This window comes from Ceratotherium simum, chromosome 1, assembly GCF_057802395.1.
Source record: "Ceratotherium simum simum isolate JZ-2026a chromosome 1, ASM5780239v1, whole genome shotgun sequence".
Taxonomy (NCBI): Eukaryota; Metazoa; Chordata; class Mammalia; order Perissodactyla; family Rhinocerotidae; genus Ceratotherium; species Ceratotherium simum.
In genome coordinates this window covers 56,509,199-56,527,718 of record NC_141900.1, presented here as the reverse complement: position 1 = coordinate 56,527,718, position 18,520 = coordinate 56,509,199, and the positions used below count along the sequence as shown (strand labels likewise).

Genomic DNA, 18,520 nt, shown 5'->3' with positions numbered 1-18,520 from the left:
CCCATTATTTCTGCAACAATAAAATTTTTGCTTTTCTTAAGAAAACTATACAAGTTTCTATTATTAATTACCATTGCCTCCCTCCTACTCCCATCCCACCCTCATTGCCTTCACCTACTTATCCTTCAAGATTCAGTTAAAGTCCACCAGGATAACACCTCCAATTCACCCAAGAGGCTATGTTTGGAAATAACAATAGCTCCCCTTATCTGTGGTTTCACTTTCCGCAGTTTCATCTACCCATGATCAACCACTGTCCAGAAGCAAACGATCCTTCTTCTGACTTATTGTCAGAAGGCCAACAGTAGCCTAATGCTACGTCACAGTGCTTACATCACTCACCTCACTTCATCTCATCACCTAGGCATTTTATCATCTCATATCATCACAAGAAGAAAGGTGAGTATAGTATAATAAAATATTTTTAGAGAGAGAGACTACATTCACATAGCTTTTATTACAGTATACTGTTATAATTGTTCTATTATTAGTTATTGCTGTTAATAATCTCTTACTGTGCCTAATGTATACATTAAATTTTATCATAGGTATGTATGTATAGGAAAAAACATAGTATATACAGGGTTCAGTACTATCTGTGGTCTCAGGCATCTATGGAATGTATCCCCCATAGATAAGGGGGGCCTACTATAGGTATGTGAGAGATATCCAAGAATCCTATGCATTATCTCTATTATAGTACTTACCAAACTATATTGAAACTATCTATTTATATATCCAGCCTGTATGTAAGAAAAATAGAGAGACAGGATCACGACTTAAACAAATTTGTGTCTCCACTACCTATAACAGTGTCTGGCACATACACTTAATAGCTTGAATTTTAGGATATTCTTTTTTCTGCAAGCTCAACCAGCCCATTTTATAACTATAAAGACAAAAGAAAATAATCTCTTTCACTAAAAATATATATGGCAATCAAGTTAAGGAACTGTGTAAAATACATAAATGAAATAATAATACTAAGACCCGATTAAGTACAATAAGGGACATAAAATGGCAACTCTGAGTGGCAACTATAACTCTGAATTTATTCAATAACCTACTCTTCAGTCTGTCAAATGAACTAGGGCAATGAAGCCTAAATGTAAGTCCTTAAACATCAGCAATAGCAGAAACAAATATTCACTTTTTAAAAAATCACATTTCTTCTACTAGAATACCAAGCCCTACAGCTGCATTAAGTCCTCTCCCTCTCTGTCCTGAATCACTTCCCTATGCTCAAACTACAAACACAAAACAAAACAAAAATTAAAAAGCAGTTCTTTTTCATCTTATTACATGAAAATACATTATGAAGTATTGTAGTGTTGGCAGTACAGTTTAAATGGAAAGACAATATACTTTGCAGTCAGACCTAGGTTCAAATTCCATAGTAACATTTGAAACGATGTAATCTTGAGCACTTTCCTTAAACTCTGTGGGCCTGTTTCCTCATTTATAAAATGGATGCAAAAAGGCCCATTTTAAAAATTAGTGGAAAAAAGTTTATTAAGTACCTATAACATTGCCTGTGTTTCACAGCAATTCAAAAATTATTACTTCTGTCACTTATTTTCTTCCATAATCAGAAGTGACCAGATACAGTCCAATATGTAAAATAACGCAAATCTAATCCCTCTCCAAATTAAACATTCCTGGCATTTCCAAAGGCCAAGTTATCCTGTTCATTTTTCTCATTCAGAGCCAGTTAGGCTGCCAACTGGCCAACCCAGGTATGAATAGGGAATAAGACTTTCAGACAATCCCCAGAGGCAGAAACCACCAATACATAAAATGAGACAACTCCAAACACAAGCAGAGAGCTCACAGGTACTACGGAAAGCTATGACTGTCGTGAAACTTCATATGAAAACAAGGGATCTGTTCAGTTCAATATAATAAACTACAGAAAACTGTAAGAGGAAATAAATATGCTTGTACCTATGCTAATAAAGAATTCATATGAAATATTCCATTCTTCATACCCCTCCCCTAACCACAAATAACCACCTCTCAACAATGAGTGGCTTAGATAACATTTAATGGTAAGGCAGAGTCCAATATTGCAGCATAAAAGACACCACTCAGACAAGAAGACAAGCTCCACATTAGCAGATGTGCGAGTCACCCTGGCTTACAAGAGTCCCCACCAAGTATTTGTAGTTTATAGTTCCTCCCAATCCAGATATAATTTACCAATTAGGGTTTTATTTACCTAAACAATGTTGCCTAATAATATGGCTAAAATATCATTTTATCAAATTACCAAGGGAATTAACCAAAGGTCAAATTGTCATGTGAAAGGGGAGAAGATTTTAACTCTTTATCCACAATCACTATTTACCTATCCTACCTTTCTTACAAGGCAATAAAAGGAATCAAATCATTAATATGAAGATACTGTAAAAGTTAAAGTTTTCATGCAGCGTATCGTTACAATATCTGCAGTCCCTCTGCTTTCTCGAAAGAGAATATCTCCTTCTGTACAACAGATAAAAACTGTAATAGAGAAAAATTCTTGACCCACCGCATTTTGACAAGTTTGAATCTTCTCCTGAGCCAGGTAGTATTCTGCCCAAAGTATCTCTAATTCATTCAAAGAAGCTGGAGTAGTAAAGCACTCTTCATCCAATACCTGTATAGCATCTGAAAGGTCATTTCCAAAACGAACATTGATGCTAACACGTCTATTTAAAAAAAAAATGGCAAAAAGGAAAAGATCAAGACATTTGTAAGTTTGGTGTGAGAAAAAGTTACACTGAAATAGTAATGGTCTAAAGTTACTATTTACAAAACTGGTGCTATGAAAAGGTTCTTTTTAAAATTTTATATAAAATCGTAAATAACTGGAGTGACGTCAGCATCATGGCGGAGTGAGCTTCCCCCACTGAACTCTCCCCATCTAAGACACAACAAAAAGGACATTCATATTCCAACAGAAGCTATTCACACAACACGGGACGTCTGCAGTACCCAGGCAGCCGTACTTCCAAGGACTGAGGTGCTGGAATCCCCAGAGTAAGTGGAAGGAGGTAAGAGGAGCTCCCTTCCTTCCCCAAGGACTGCGACCCAGAGACTGAGACCACGCGGCTCTCAGAGGAGGGGGAGGGGGCGGCTCGCCGCATGAAAAACAGCACTGTCCAAGACCACTCACAGCCCAAGGGGATCCCCCTACGTAGCGAGTGGAACTGTTGCAAGGGTAGTTTCAACAAGCTAGCCCCTTGGGAGAGCAGAGAGTGACAGCAAGGCGAGAAACCTCTGAGATCGGGCAGGGGAAGGTAGGCGTCCCTCCCCGACCCGGCTCGCCTGCCTGACGCCTCAGCACAGTGGCGTTTCAGCTTGGCCCCGTCCCCTGAGGCAGCGGCTCCCAGACCCCCAGGCCCCACCAGCGGGGGCAGCGTGACCACGCCCCACCCCCACAGGCAGCAGCCCCCAGGTGCCCGGGCCCCACCAGCAGCAGGGAAAGCCTGCGCCCCCACATCAGAGGCAGCGGCAGCTCAGGCCTCACTGCGCCACAGCCCGAGCTGCTCCAGCTGGACCACGCCACAGCCCCAGCTTCCCCGGCTCCACCGTGCCACGGCCCCAGCTCCTTCGCCTGGACCGTGCCCCATGCCCAGCTCCTTCGGCTGAACCGTCCCCCCACCCCTTGACTCCAGCTGCTTCAGTTTGGCCTGTGCTCAGGCTCCAGCTGACTTGGCACCAGCAACTTCAGCCCACTGCACTCCAGTTCCAGCTTCTTCAGCCCAGCGGCACTCCAGCTCTCCCTCCTTCAGATCAGCGCACACCAGTTCCAGCTTCTTTGGCCCAGCCGCGCTCCAGCTCTTCCTTCTCTGGCCCAGCGGCACTTCAGCTGCAGCTGCTTCAACCCACCCGCACTCGAGACCCAGCTGCTTCGGCCTAGCTGCGCCCCAGTCCCAGCTGTTCCCACGCTCCAGCTCCAGCTGTTTCCATGCTTCCCCCACAGCAGCCACCACTCAGCCACGCCTCAGGTCAGCCAGGGGCCGATGAGAGTGCCCAGAGATAGAGGCAGGCCAGAATACACAGCCCTTGACCCCCATCCAGTGGCAGCAAGAGGAAACTGCAACCATATATTTTCACTATGAGGAAAGGTAAGCCAACACCAACAGGCACCATGCAAAAATATATTAAATCTCCAGACCAAAAGGAAAATTACAAGCACCCAGAAGTCAACCCGGAAAACACAGAAATGTATAACCTTAATGACAGAGAATTCAAAATAGCCATCATAAAAAACCTTAATGACATACAAGAAAACACAGACAATTCAGGAGTTTCTTCACAAAAGAGATTGAAACTATAAAAAAAAACAAATAAGAAATCATAGAGATGAAAAACACAATAGAGGAGATAAAGACAAATCTGGAAGCCTTAAGCATCAGAGCTGACAATATGGAGGAAAGAATTAGCAATATTGAGGACAGCAATGCAGAAATGCTCCAGATGGAGGAGGAAAGAGAACTAAGACTAAAAAGAAATGAAGAAACTCTCCAAGAAATAGCCAACTCAATTAGGAAATCCAACATAAGGATTATAGGTATTCCAGAGGGAGAAGAGACGGAAAAGGGAGCAGAGAACTTGTTCAAAGAAATAATATTTGAGAACTTCCCAAACCTGGTGAAGGAGCTGGAAATACCAATGAATGAAATCAATAGATCTCCTAAATATATCAACACGAAAAGACCCTCTTCAAGGCATATAGTAGTAAAGCTGGCAAAAGTCAATGACAAAGAAAAAATATCAAGGGCACCTAGACAAAAAAAAAATAACATATAAAGGACTTCCTATCAGGATCTCAGCCGATTTCTCAACAGAAACTTTACAGGCTAGGAGAGAGTGGAACGATATATTCAAAATTCTGAAGGACAAAAACTTCCAGCCAAGAATACTCTATCTAGCAAAAAGATCCTTCAGATATGATGGAGAAATAATAACTATCCCAGATAAACAAAAGCTAAGGGAGTTCATTGCCACAAGACCTCCACTACAAGAAGTGCTCAAGAAGGCCCTCATCCCTAAGGAAAAAAAGAGAAAGGGGATTCAAAGTTTTGAACAAGGAGGAAAACAGGTTGACAAAACCACAAAAATTACAGTCCTCTATCAAAATAGGTTAGCAAACACTTAATTATAAAACCAAAGATCAAGGGAAGGTAAGCACCAAGAAAAAACATAACCTCATCATGTTAAACAAGAACTCACAATACAAGAAGGAGTAAGATGTGACAACAATAACTTAGAAGGCGAAGAAGAAAGGGATCGAATCGACTTAGTCTAAGGGAATAAGAGGCCATCAAAAAATGGACTATCACATCCACGAGATTTATCATAAAACCTCATGGGTAACCACTAACCAAATAATCAGAACAGAGTCACACACTATAAAGAAAGAGAAAACTAAGAGAACCCCCATACAGAACTACAAAACTGAACTGGTAGTCCGAAACACACAGGACGAGAAACAAAAGAAATGCAAAAGAACCAGAAAAAGAGGGATAAAATAACAACAAGCCCCCATATATCAATAATTACCCTAAATGTAAATGGACTGAACTCTCCAATCAAAAGACACAGAGTGGTGGGATGGATTAAAAAACAAGACCTAACAATATGCTGCCTCAAGGAAACACATCTCAGCTCTAAAGACAAACACAAGCTCAGAGTGAAAGGATGGAAGACAATACACCAAGCTAATGGCAAAGAAAAGACAGCAGGTGTGGCCATACTTATATCAGACAAAGTTGACTTCAAGATAAAACAGGTAAAGAGGGACAATATATAATGATAAAAGGGACACTCCACCAAGAAGACATATCACTTTTAAATATATATGCACCCAATACAGGAGCATCAAAGTACATAAAGCAACTATTAACAAACCTAAAAGAAGATATTAACAACAACACAATAATAGTGGGGGATCTTAACACCCCACTCTCATCAATGGACAGATCATCCAGACAGAAAATCAATAAGGAAATAATGGACTTAAATGAAAAACTTGATGAGATGGACTTAACAGACACATATAGAGCACTCCATCCAAACACAGCAGATTACACATTCTTCTCAAGCACACATGGAACATTCTCAAGAACAGACCATATGTTGGGAAACAAGGCATGCTTATATAAATTTAAGAAGACTGAAATCATAACAAGCATCTTTTCCAACCATAATGCCATGAAGCCAGAAATCAACTACAAGAAAAAAACCAGGAAAGTGACAAAGCTGTGGAGACTCAACAACACGCTACTAAACAACCAATGGATCACTGATGAAATTAAAAGAGAAATCAAAGCATATCTGGAGACAAATGAAAATGAAAATACACCATACCAACTCATATGAGATGCAGCAAAAGCGGTCCCGAGAGGGAAACTCACAGCAATACAGGCCCACCTTAACAAACAAGAAAAAGCCCAAATAAGCAACCTCAAACTACACCTAACAGAATTAGAAAAAGAACAAACAAAGCCTAAAGTCAGCAGAAGGAGGGAAACAATAAAAATCAGAGCAGAAATAAATGAAATTGAAATCAAAAAAACAGTAGAAAGGATCAATGAAACAAAGAGCTGGTTCTTTGAGAAGATAAACAAAACTGACAAACCCTTAGCCAGACTCACCAAGAAAAAAAGAGAGAAGGCTCAAATAAATAAAATTAGAAAGGAAAAAGGAGAAATTACAACAGATACCACAGATATACACAAGATTATAAAAGAATACTATGAATAACTGTATGCCAACAAATTGGACAATCTAGAAGAAATGGATAAATTCTTAGACTCATACAACCTCCCCAAACTAAATCAAGAAGAAATAGAGAATCTAAATAGACCAATCACAAGTAAAGAGATTGAAAAAGTAATCAACAACCTCTCAAAAAATAAAAGTCCAGAACCAGATGGCTTCTCTGGAGAATTTTACCAAACATTCAAAGAAGACTTAATATCTATCCTTCTCAAACTATTCCAAAAAAGAGAGGAAGATGGAACACTACCCAACACATTCTACAAGGCCAACATCACCCTGATACCAAAGCCAGACAAAGACAATACTAAGAAGGAAAACTACAGAACAATATCCCTGATGAACATAGATGCAAAAATTCTCAACAAAATATTGGCAAACCGAATACAGCAATACATTAAAAAAGATCACACACCATGATCAAGTGGGATTTATACCTGGGACACACGGATGGTTCAACATCCTCAAATCAATCCATGTGATACACCACATTAACAAAACGAGGACTAAAAACCATATGATCGTCTCAATAGATGCAGAGAAGGCTTTTGACAAGATCCAATATCCATTTATGATAAAAATGCTCAAGAAAATGGGTACAGAAGGCAAGGAAAGTTCCTTAACATAATAAAAGCCACATATGACAAACCCACAGCCAACATCATACACAATGGGGAAAAACTAAAAGCCATCCCTCTGAAAACAGGAACAAGACAAGGGTGCCCACTCTCGCCACTCTTATTCAACACAGGTTGAATAAGGTTCTGGTTCTGAACCAGGTTCTGGCCAGAGCAATTAGGCAAGAAAAAGGAATAAAAGAAAACCAAATAGGCAACGAAGAAGTGAAACTCTCACTGTCTGCAGATGACATGGTCTTATATATAGAAAACTCTCAAGAATCCACTGGAAAACTATTAGAAATAATCAACAACTACAGCCAAGTGGCAGGGTACAGAATCAACTTACAGAAATCAGCTGCATCTCTATAAACCAACAATGAACTAACAGAAAGAGAATTCAAGAAGACAATCCCATTTACAATTGCAACAAAAAGAATAAAATATCTAGGAATAAATTTAACCAAGGAAGTGAAAGACCTAAACAATGAAAACTATAAGACATTATTGAGTGAAATCAGTGATGACATAAAGAAATGGAAAAATATTCCATGCACTTGGATTGGAAGAAGAAACATAGTTAAAATGTCTATATTACCTAAAGCAATCTACAGATTCAATGCAATCCTAATCAGAACCCCAAGGACATTCTTCACAGAAATAGAACAAAGAATACTAACATTCTTATGGGGCAACAAAAGATCCCGAATAGCTAAAGCAGCCCTGAGAAAGAAGAACAAAGCTAGAGGCATCACAATCCCTGACTTCAAAACATACTACAAACAGCATGGTACTGGTACAAAAACAGACACACAGATCAATGGAACAGAATTGAAAGTCCAGAAATAAAACCTCAAATCTATGGGCAGCTAATCTTTGACAAAGGAGCTAAGGACATACAGTGGAGAAAGGAAAGTCTCTTCACTCAATGGTATTGGGAAATCTGGACAGCCACTTGCAAAAGAATGAAAGAAGACCATCTTCTTTTGCCACACACAAAAACTGACTCAAAATGGATCAAAGACCTGAAGGTGAGACCCGAAACTATAAAACTCCTGGAGGAAAATATAGGTAGTACACTACTCGTCATCAGCTATAAAGGGATCTTTTCGAATTCCATGTCTACTCAGACAAGGGAAATAAAAGAAAAAATAAACAAGTGGGACTTTAACAGATTAAAGAACTTCTGCAAGGCAAATGAAACCAGGATCAAAATGAATAGGGAACCCACCAGCTGGGAAAAAATATTTGCAAACCATATATCCGACAAGGGATTAATCTCTATAATATATAAAGAACTCACACAACTGAACAACAAACAACCCGATCAAAAAATGGGCAGAGGAAATGAACAGACACTTCTCCAAAGAAGATATACTGATGGCCAATAGGCACATGAAAAGACACTCAACCTCACCAATCATCAGCGAAATGCAAATCAAAACCACACTATCATCTTACACCCGTCAGAATGGCTATAATCACCAAGACAAAAAACAACAAATGTTGGAGAGGCTATGGAGAAATGGGAACCCTAATCCACTGCTGGTGGGAACGCCAACTGGTGCAGCCTCTATGGAAAACAATATGGAGATTCCTCAAAAAATTAAAAATATAAATATCTTACAATCCAGCTACCCCACTGCTGGGTATCTACCCAATGAACCTGAAATCAACAATCCAAAGAGGCTTATGCACCCCTATGTTCATCGCAGCATTATCCACTATAGCCAAGACATAGAAGCAACCCAAGTGTCCCTCGACTGATGACTGGATAAAGAAGATGTGGTATATATATACCACGGAATACTACTCAGCCATAAAAAAAGACAAAATTGTCCCATTTGCAACAACATGGATGTACCTGGAGTGTATTATGTTAAGCGAAATAAGCCAGAAAGAGAAAGACAGACAGTGCATGATTTCACTCATATGCGGAAAAAAAACCAACACACGGACAGACAGAACTGTTTGGTGGTTACCAGGGGCTGGGGGGTGCAGGGTGGGCACAAGGGGTGGAGGGATGCACTTATATGGTGACTGACAACAATAATGTACAACAAAAATTTCACAATAAAAAAAATCATAAACAACTGATACAAATTTGAATTAAAAAATATGATTGAAAAAAATTTAAGTATTTTTTTAAAAACTTCATATAAAAGGACAACTTCAAAATTCTGCAGAATTTAAAATGATGTCAAGTAGACCTTCAATTCTGGTCTACGATTAGATTTGTAAATATTTCTTTAAAAATTTTAGACGTAGCCAATCTTGCTTATCAAGACTACAGGCATATAGTCCTTGTACCCTAACAAGCAGACAAGCATTTGCAGAGTTTAAAAAAGAAATCCAAAAAAACATAAAAGCAAATAGAGAGGCAGACCAATTAGCAAAACCAACAAGGTCCATCCATATTTTTTTTCTAGCTTCCAACTAGACTGCCACCATGCTAACAGCACATTATATAAATGTGGATTAAAACACATTGGACTGTTTTGGTCCAAAGTCTGTCTCACAGCTTTGCCCGTGTTTTTGGTAGAGCATCAAAAGTTGGTCAGGCTCTAGAGGGACCAAATTATTCAAACTATTTAGAGACTTATAAACCAGAAGCCAACTGATGGATTTATACTGAAGAATATAAATTTCCACTGGACAAAAGACCAACATGCAGTATTAATTCAGGGCAACATCTTAGTATTCCAACGTACATGAAAAAATAAATTACTGGTTTAAGTTCTATGTGTAGCATGAAAAGGGAACCAGGTTGTTTTGAGAACTATTTTTTCCACATTCCAGAAAAAGGTGACAAATTATCCCTAACCAATAATAAAGCAATCCTCTATTAAGATAAATATCTACAAAATTCATATACAGAGTGTGAGAAACGCTGAATAAACTCTGCATGAGACTTGCTAACCAATTTCTTCTCTTTCTTCCTGAATCCATGAAGACCACTTTTCTTCTGACTCTATGAAGACCACATTTTTCTTTCTTTAGATAGAGTATAAGTAATTTAGATTACTAAAATCTTTAGTTTTGGTAAAGGCCTGAAAATAATCCCAAGCAAAACAACTGGACAGAGTAGTTTCCCATCAAACTACCATTTAGAAGTTGTGTTGATTTTTTAATTTCACTCTCATAGGTGACTTTAGGACACTGTAACTCCATGCAGTGACAACAGAATACCGACAAAAACACTGCAAAATGTCTCAGGAGTAACTATTTTTAGTTTCTCTCTTTAAAGTCATAAAAATACAAAGATTAAGCTTCAAAGCAAAAATGGTGGGCATACAACTTAAACAAAGCACAAACAATCAGCAATTATTTTAAATTATCCACCTCAAAAATACAGTTTTACCTACCTAATTGCTTTCAATATTTCAACCTTAGCCGCCAGATTTTTCATTCTGGTACCTACACAAGTCTTCAGAGTGCTTTCTAAATGTTTAGTCAAATCCATGGTGGTTGCTTTCTCTTGCTGAAACAAAGAACAAGCACATCCTAGACAAGACCCAAATAGGAAACTCTATTTCTACTGTCATTTAAGTGACTTTTAGGCATAATTAAAATTTTAACAGTTAAAAAATGTTAGACCACAAGATAACAAACACTGATTTCCCTACTAGTTGAGATCTGAGAAAGATAATCTACTCTAGTCTTCTGCCTTTACACAGATTAAAGACTCTTACATTTCATCTTAACAAAAAGCCAAATAGAAACAAAATTTCACATATTATATGTCTTAATACTTAGACTTCAAAAAGATAAATAAAAGATCCCCATGGAGACCAAATGATTATCAATGATAATTTGTTTTCTGATGACATCTTATGTCATTCTGCATTACAAAAGAATCAAAAACATCATTTCCTTGACCCAAATTAGACTTAACTCCTCAATTTTGACTGATATCTCAAATATATGTTTATCATAATTATCCAAAATAATGTATGGAGTAGTAATATTTAGAAAGACCTGATAATTTTATTCCAATTATACTAAAAACCAGATATTACATAGCTAAACATGGAACTTACATTCAATATTTAAACAATAGTCCTCATATTCTCTCCAATCCCTCAGTTAAATAAAGAGAGAGAACCAGTGTATACTTAAAGCTTATTAATACTAGGCTACACTCAGGCATGCTCATACCCTTGCGCTCCCATTTGTTGAGTAGGATGACCAGGAAAAATCAGTTATGTTTGTTCTTAAATCTGTTTATATCCACTATAATAGTGATGATAATTACTCCAAAAATTACATAAATCTAAATAGGATGAGAAAACAAAAAGTTGTTGAATCTTTGAAAATATGTTTAATGCTTTGCAAAGACTCCATAAAAGAAAATCTTTAATACAAACTGCTAATGAATGACATGTGGATGAGAACTATAAAATATTAAGGAAAAGAATTATTTAAATCTAAAAGAATTAAGAATTTAGATTGTCTCTCAAATGTCTTAACTTATTATTAATCCACTTGTAAAAAAAAATGGAAATCAGATGACAAATAACGAATATAGTTTTTAAGACAAATAGAAAAGACAGCAAACTTAAACCCAACCTACATCAATAATTACATTAAATGAAAATTAGCTAAACACTCCAAATAAAAGATATGAGATTATCAATCTGGATGAAAAAGCTTAGACTCAACTATACACTGCTTATAAGAAACACTTATTAGATATAAAGAGAAAGATTAAAATTAAAGGATGGAAAAGATATGCCACGTAAACATGGCTACATTAATATCAGGCAAAGTGGACTTCAGTATAGGGAGCACTCTCAGTGATATATAGAGATATTTATTTCATATTTCATAAAGATAAATGAGACAATTCATCAAGAAGACACACAATTCTAAATGTGTATACACTTAATAACAAAGCTTCAAAATCACCAAGTAAAACCTGACAGAACAAAAGGAAGAAACAGACAAAACCAAATAATAATTGGAGATTTCAACACTCCTCTCTCAGTAACTGATGGAACAAGTAAACAGAAAATCAGTCAGACACAAAAGACTTGAACAACATTATCAACTAATTCTATCTAGCAATTATAAAACACCCCACCCAACAACTGTAGAATACACATAATTTTTAAAAGCACATGGAACATTTCCAAAGATGAACCATATGCTGGGTAATAAAACACACCTCAATAAATTTAAAAAGAGGGATACTATACAGAGTATGCTCTCTGATACCAAGAAAATTAAATTAAAAATCAAGAACAAAAATATACTGGGTGAAAATCCCAAATATGTGGAAATAAGGCAACACACTTCTAAACAGCTCATGATTCAAAAAAAAAAAAATCACAGCGGAGTTCTTAAAATATGTTTAATTAAATAATAAAAACACATCAAAATTTGTAGGTTACAAATAAAGCGATGCTTAAATATTATAACAGAACAAGAGATTAAAAACAATGATATCAATTTCCATCTAAAAAAGCCAGAAGAGCAAATTAAACAAAGTAGAAGGAAGAAAATCATAAAGATAAGAAATCAATAAAGTAGAAAAGAGACAAACAATAAAGAAAAAAATCAACAGAGGCAAAAATCAGTTCTTTGAAAACATTAAGGACTCTGGCTTCCAGTCCAGCATGTAAGAAGCTTAGAAGTTGCCACTCCATCCTAACAAGTAAAAAGCTGAACTAACTGAAAAATCAACAACTCTTCTTAGATCATTAAGACAGGTGAGGTCACAGGGCAATTGGGAGAGACAGACAGGCAAAGAGGCAAATCACAACTTACTGGAGCAGCAACCACTGAGGGAAATAGTGGGGAGTAGGGACACCTCAACTGTAACTGACAAATTGCTGGAGGCTCAGTATGAACAACTCTGAGAGTTAAAAACTCCTGGGGGACCCAGTGATCAGGATGCCCCACCTTATGGTGAATTTTACCTCCTGGATCTCTACCAGGTTCTCACAGTAAATATCAAAGAAAAATCTCAAGCTTTCAGCAGCCAGAGGGGAAAAGGAATCATTTTGAAATACGCCATAGCATTCTATTCTTCCTAACAAGATCTGCCCTCAGGAGAAACTATGTAAATAGAGCCTAACCTGCTGGGGTCTTACTAGAACCTAACTAACCTGGGGGAAGGATAATACCCAATTCCAGCCCACTCTAGCCATCCTGTCCTACCTAAGGGGGGGTGGGGGGAAGGGACAACTGAGAAGCATGTGTGAAGTTCATAGTCCACACGCACAGACTCACTAAAAGACTTAGTCTTTTAGGACTATAAAACGCTTCTCCTCCCCCCACACCTTACCACATTACTAAAGGCCTATTTATAGCAGTTCCTTTTATCCAGTACATCACGCCCAGCTATCAAGAAAAAATTACAAGACATATTAAAACACAAAAAGGACAGTTGGAAGAGACAAAGCAAGTTATCAGATTCAGACTCAGATATGGCAGGAAGGCTGGAATTATCAGACCAGGAATTGAAAATATGATATGATTAATATGCTAAGGGCTCTAACAGATAAAGTAGACAGCATGCAAGAACAGACAGGCACTGTAAGGAGAAAGACGGAAATTCTTAGAAAGAAACAAAAAGAAATGCTAGAGATCAAAAACACTGTGGCAGAAATAAACAATTTTGTGTCTGTGTGTGTGAGGAAGATAAGCCCTGAGCTAACATCTGTCGCCAAGTCTCCTCTTTTTTTGCTGAGGAAGACCGGCCCTGGGCTAACATCCGTGCCCATCTTCCTCCACTTTATACGGGACGCCACCACAGCATGGCTTGACAAGCAGTGCGTCGGTGCACGCCCGGGATCCGAACCCCGGGTCCCCACAGCGGAGCGCGCGCACTTAACCACTACGCCAGCAGGCTGGCCCCTAAACAATGTTTTTGATGGGCTTATCAGTAGACTGGACATGGCTGAGGAAAGAATCTCTATAACCCAAGACACATGAATTTGTATGTCCAAAAAAAGACTTGTACAAGAATATTCACAGTGGCTTTATTCACAATTGCCAAAAACTGGAAACAACCTAAATGCCCATCAACAGGAGAACGGGTAAACAAATAGTGGTAAATTGATACAAAGAATACCACTCAGCAATAAAAATGAACAAACTACTGATATACACAACAGATAAATCTCACAACAGATAAATCTCACAGACATTATGTTAAGTGAATGAAGCAAGACACAATAGAATATATATCAGAAGATTCTATTTATATGAAGTACATGAGCAGGAAAACTAAACTATGGTGATATAAATCAGAAATAGTGTTTGCCCTGGGTGGGAAGAAACGGGCACCAAGGAACTTTCTGGGCTTGAAGGAAATGTTTTACATCTTTAATAGGTAAAGCAGATGGCCTGTAATCTACTTATTCTCTTCATGGAAGGGAACTGGGGAACACTCCTAGAGAAAAGAATAAAAGGCAGGTGACTAAGTCTAATCTCCTTGTCAACTAGACCTCTAATGAAAATAGACTATATTCTAAGAGAAAGAGATCTTATCTGTGAAATGCCCTTAGCAGGAGTCCCTGGCTAAAGGGCTAATTATAGTGGATAGAACCCAAGATTTAGGGATTTATGAAGCAGAGCCCCCTGCAAAATAAGGGCTGAAGATTGAGTTCAATTACCAATGGTCAGTGATTTAATTCATCAGGCCTATGTAATGAAATGTTGATTTAAAAAAAAACCTCAGAAGGATGAGGTTCGAAATTGACGACAAATCCATGTGCTGGGAGAGTAGCAGGCCAAGAGACTCCCCTACCCCACCTCCAGGCCCACCATAACTTTCCCTATGCATCTCTTCCTTTTATTTGGCTGTTCATGAGTTATATCCTTTAAATAAGACTATAATCATAAGTTTTATGCACTTTTCAGCATAAGCACTTTCCTGAGTTCTGTGAGTTGTTTTAGTGAATTACTGAACCTCGGGGCAGGTGGGATCACAAGAACCCTTGAATTTATAGTCGACCAGGCAGAAGTGTCGGTAGCCAGAGGACCTGATTTGCAGCTACTGTCTGAAGCGGGGGAAGTCTTGTGGAACTGAGTCCTTACCTGGTAGAGTCTGAGCTAATTCCCAGTATTTAGCATCAAAAATGAACTGCAGGACATCCAGTTGGTGTTGGAGAACCGGAAAATTAATGTTGGAATAACGCATTTGGTGTCAGAAAAAAACCACACACTTGAAAACCACACAGTATTCTTGGGAGGGAAAAAACTGCCCTGAATCTGAACAAACCTTGAGATCTAATTACCATAAAAAGAAATACATGGAGATAAAGGAGCCTGTTAAACAACCCAAGGATGCTGATTAAGCAATTTAAGAGATTTATCAACCAAAATGCAATGTATGGGCTTAATTGGGATCCTGATTAGAAGAAACCAATCATAAAAGGACATTCATGGGGGCCGGCCCCATGGCTTAGCAGTTAAGTGCTCGCGCTCCGCTACTGGCGGCCCGGGTTCGGATCCCAGGCGCGCACCGACGCACCGCTTCTCCAGCCATGCTGAGGCTGCGTCCCACATACAGCAACTAGAAGGATGTGCAACTATGATATACAACTATCTACTGGGGCTTTGGGTAAAAAAAAAAAAAAGGAGGAGGATTGGCAATAGATGTTAGCTCAGAGCCCATCTTCCTCAGCAAAAAGAGGAGGATTAGCATGGATGTTAGCTCAGGGCTGATCTTCCTCACAAATAAATAAATAAATAAACAAATAGACCTGTTTAAAACAAAAAAAAAAAGGACATTCATGGAACAATATGGGAAATCTGAACACTGACTGGATATTAAATTATATTAAGGAATTATTGTTAATTTCTAAGTATGAATAATATTATGGTTATGTCTTTTCTGAAGTTCTTTTCTATTAGAGATACATACTAAAGCGTATACAGTAAAATACTGTGAATGGGATTTGTTTTAAAATACTCAGGAGGTATAGATTTAAAAAGAGATTGCCCATGTGTCTAATAATTATAAAAACTGGGTGACGGGTACATAGAATTATTCAATACTCTCTCCTTTTGGAGTGTTTGAAAATTTCCATAATTAAAAGTTTTTTAAAGAACATAAAAGGAAATGTAAATGAGAAATTATTAATCTTTCAAACATCCAATGAAATCCAATGATGATTAGTTTGGAGTATAAGAAAAAATTTCATCTATAAACAAATATAAATAAAGAAAGAGAGAATGCAGGCAGGGGTTAGGGGGCGGGAAGAAAAAGCGAAGGAATGGGAAAATGACAGAAAATCAAACAAACAAATAACAGCAGATTAATATACAGATTTCCCAGTTGGTCATTTTTCACCTTAAGCAAATCAACGTATATACCATACCTGCAGCTCCTGGGCAGTCTGTTCTACTTTCAATTCTAACGCCTTATAACTTTCAAGGAGAACCTCCTTCTCTGTTTTAAGCTTTTCATTTTCTTCAATCAGTTTCTGGTCCTGCTTAATTTTTGCCAGGCTGACATTAGACCCTAAATTAAAGTCACCAACAGCCAAACTTTCCCTATTAAAAACAAATTCACTCATTTTAAAAACCAAACCATATAAGGCTGACAGAGATCAGAAATCTTGGGCTTTTTACACCATAATATATCTTATTAAAGTTAACTTTGGAAATTAATGTAAAACCTTTACCTAGTTCAACAATAAAAAAATATTTTATGCAAACTCAATTTAAAATAACTGAAGTCATACTTCAAAAACAATGCCTCCATCTCAAAGAAAACATATTCCAACCCCCTCATAGCACTACCAACTCCAGCCAATACAGCAAAAAGCATTTCTATGTCAGTTTCTTCCAATCCCTCCTCTCGCCATCCTCCCCAAGCCATTAGACAGTTGAGTTCCTAAAGCATTGGTAAGATCCAAAAAACAACTACACCACCCAAGACATGGCAGCATGGCTTGGATCATTATACAAAAGCATATGAATGGTTTGGTACTTATAAACATCAAATCTGGCTTTCTGCTTCAAGTTTATATTTCAACATTATCTAAAAAGTGAACTCCTTTTGTAATCAAATTCCATCACAGTAAGTTTTCACAGGAAGAACACACAGCCTCTCTTTTGTTAAAAAGAAAAGGTAGGCCCTGGCATAGTGGTTAAGTACACGTCCTCCGCTGCTGGTGGCCCGGGTTCGGATCCCAGGCACGCACACACACACCACTTGTCAGGCCATGCTGTGGCCACGTCCCATGTAAAGTGAAGGAAGATGGGCATGGATGCTAGCCCAGGGCCAGTCTTCCTCAGCCAAAAAAGAGGAGGATTGCCATGGATGTTAGCTCAGGGCTGATCTTCCTCACAAAAAAAAAAAGAAAAGGTAATTCCCGGAAACTCATTAAAATATTCTTAAAGCCATAGGAAAAACTTCAAAGCTGATTTGAAACTCTGGCTCTGCCTGAATAATTCAGATTTAGGGGTAGATTTTTATTTTTGATAAATGTATTCCAAATGTATTCCAACTCTTGCATCAAGAGTTGGTATGTGAACTTTAAACAATTCAAGAATGATTTTTCTTTCAAAATGGCTTTTAATGAAAATATTCCTGCTAAAGCAGAGACGAATACATGTTTGAGAAAAATAGAAATAATCAGTATCATCCCTCAAAATCACTGACATAGTTAAGGACTCCAAAAGCATAAGCCTTGACTTTTATTCTACTATGACAGGGGCTTCTACCATGAATTAGAAATTAAGTAAGACTAAAAACCCGACCCACAGTCTTACTTTGGAAATGTCACATGATTTCCTGCATCATTTTCATTCTTCAAGTCAAGAGTCGGCCTCCCACTTAAGCGCCCCTTTGGCCTGCTGAAGGCTGACTGGTTTGATCTATGCCCCCACAAGGGAATGGGGCTTTTGAGGTTCCTGAGGACAAGTTGACCAGGATCTGATTTTTTTTCCTCACAGACATTAGTGCTGGAAGTGAGTCTGCATTTTTCTGCAAATCCTTTCTTAGCCACCTCTTCCCCTATATCCACACTGCCATACTCAGCCTGAGCAATAACTGTTCCATCTTGATAGGTTGCTTTAATTCTCATTTTTATTTCCTTTTCAAAAATCAAGCTCCCCAAAAAGGTTCTGCCCTAAGAAAGACAGGAAAAAAAAAGACATAAACCAACTACGCCATG

At 38.0% G+C, this 18,520-nt stretch overlaps 1 protein-coding gene across 1 annotated transcript in view; it reads right to left on the bottom strand.

The window, feature by feature from the left end:
- Positions 1–18,520, bottom strand: part of STK31 (serine/threonine kinase 31) — a 111,777-nt gene that overhangs the window by 73,620 nt on the left and 19,637 nt on the right. Inside the window, exons 7-10 of the mRNA XM_087428987.1 lie at positions 18,117–18,475; positions 16,718–16,892; positions 10,751–10,866; positions 2,531–2,690 (exon numbers count right to left, since the gene is read on the bottom strand). Of these exons, the coding sequence (XP_087285113.1) occupies positions 2,531–2,690; positions 10,751–10,866; positions 16,718–16,892; positions 18,117–18,475 (810 nt within the window). The remainder of the gene's footprint in view (positions 1–2,530; positions 2,691–10,750; positions 10,867–16,717; positions 16,893–18,116; positions 18,476–18,520) is intronic.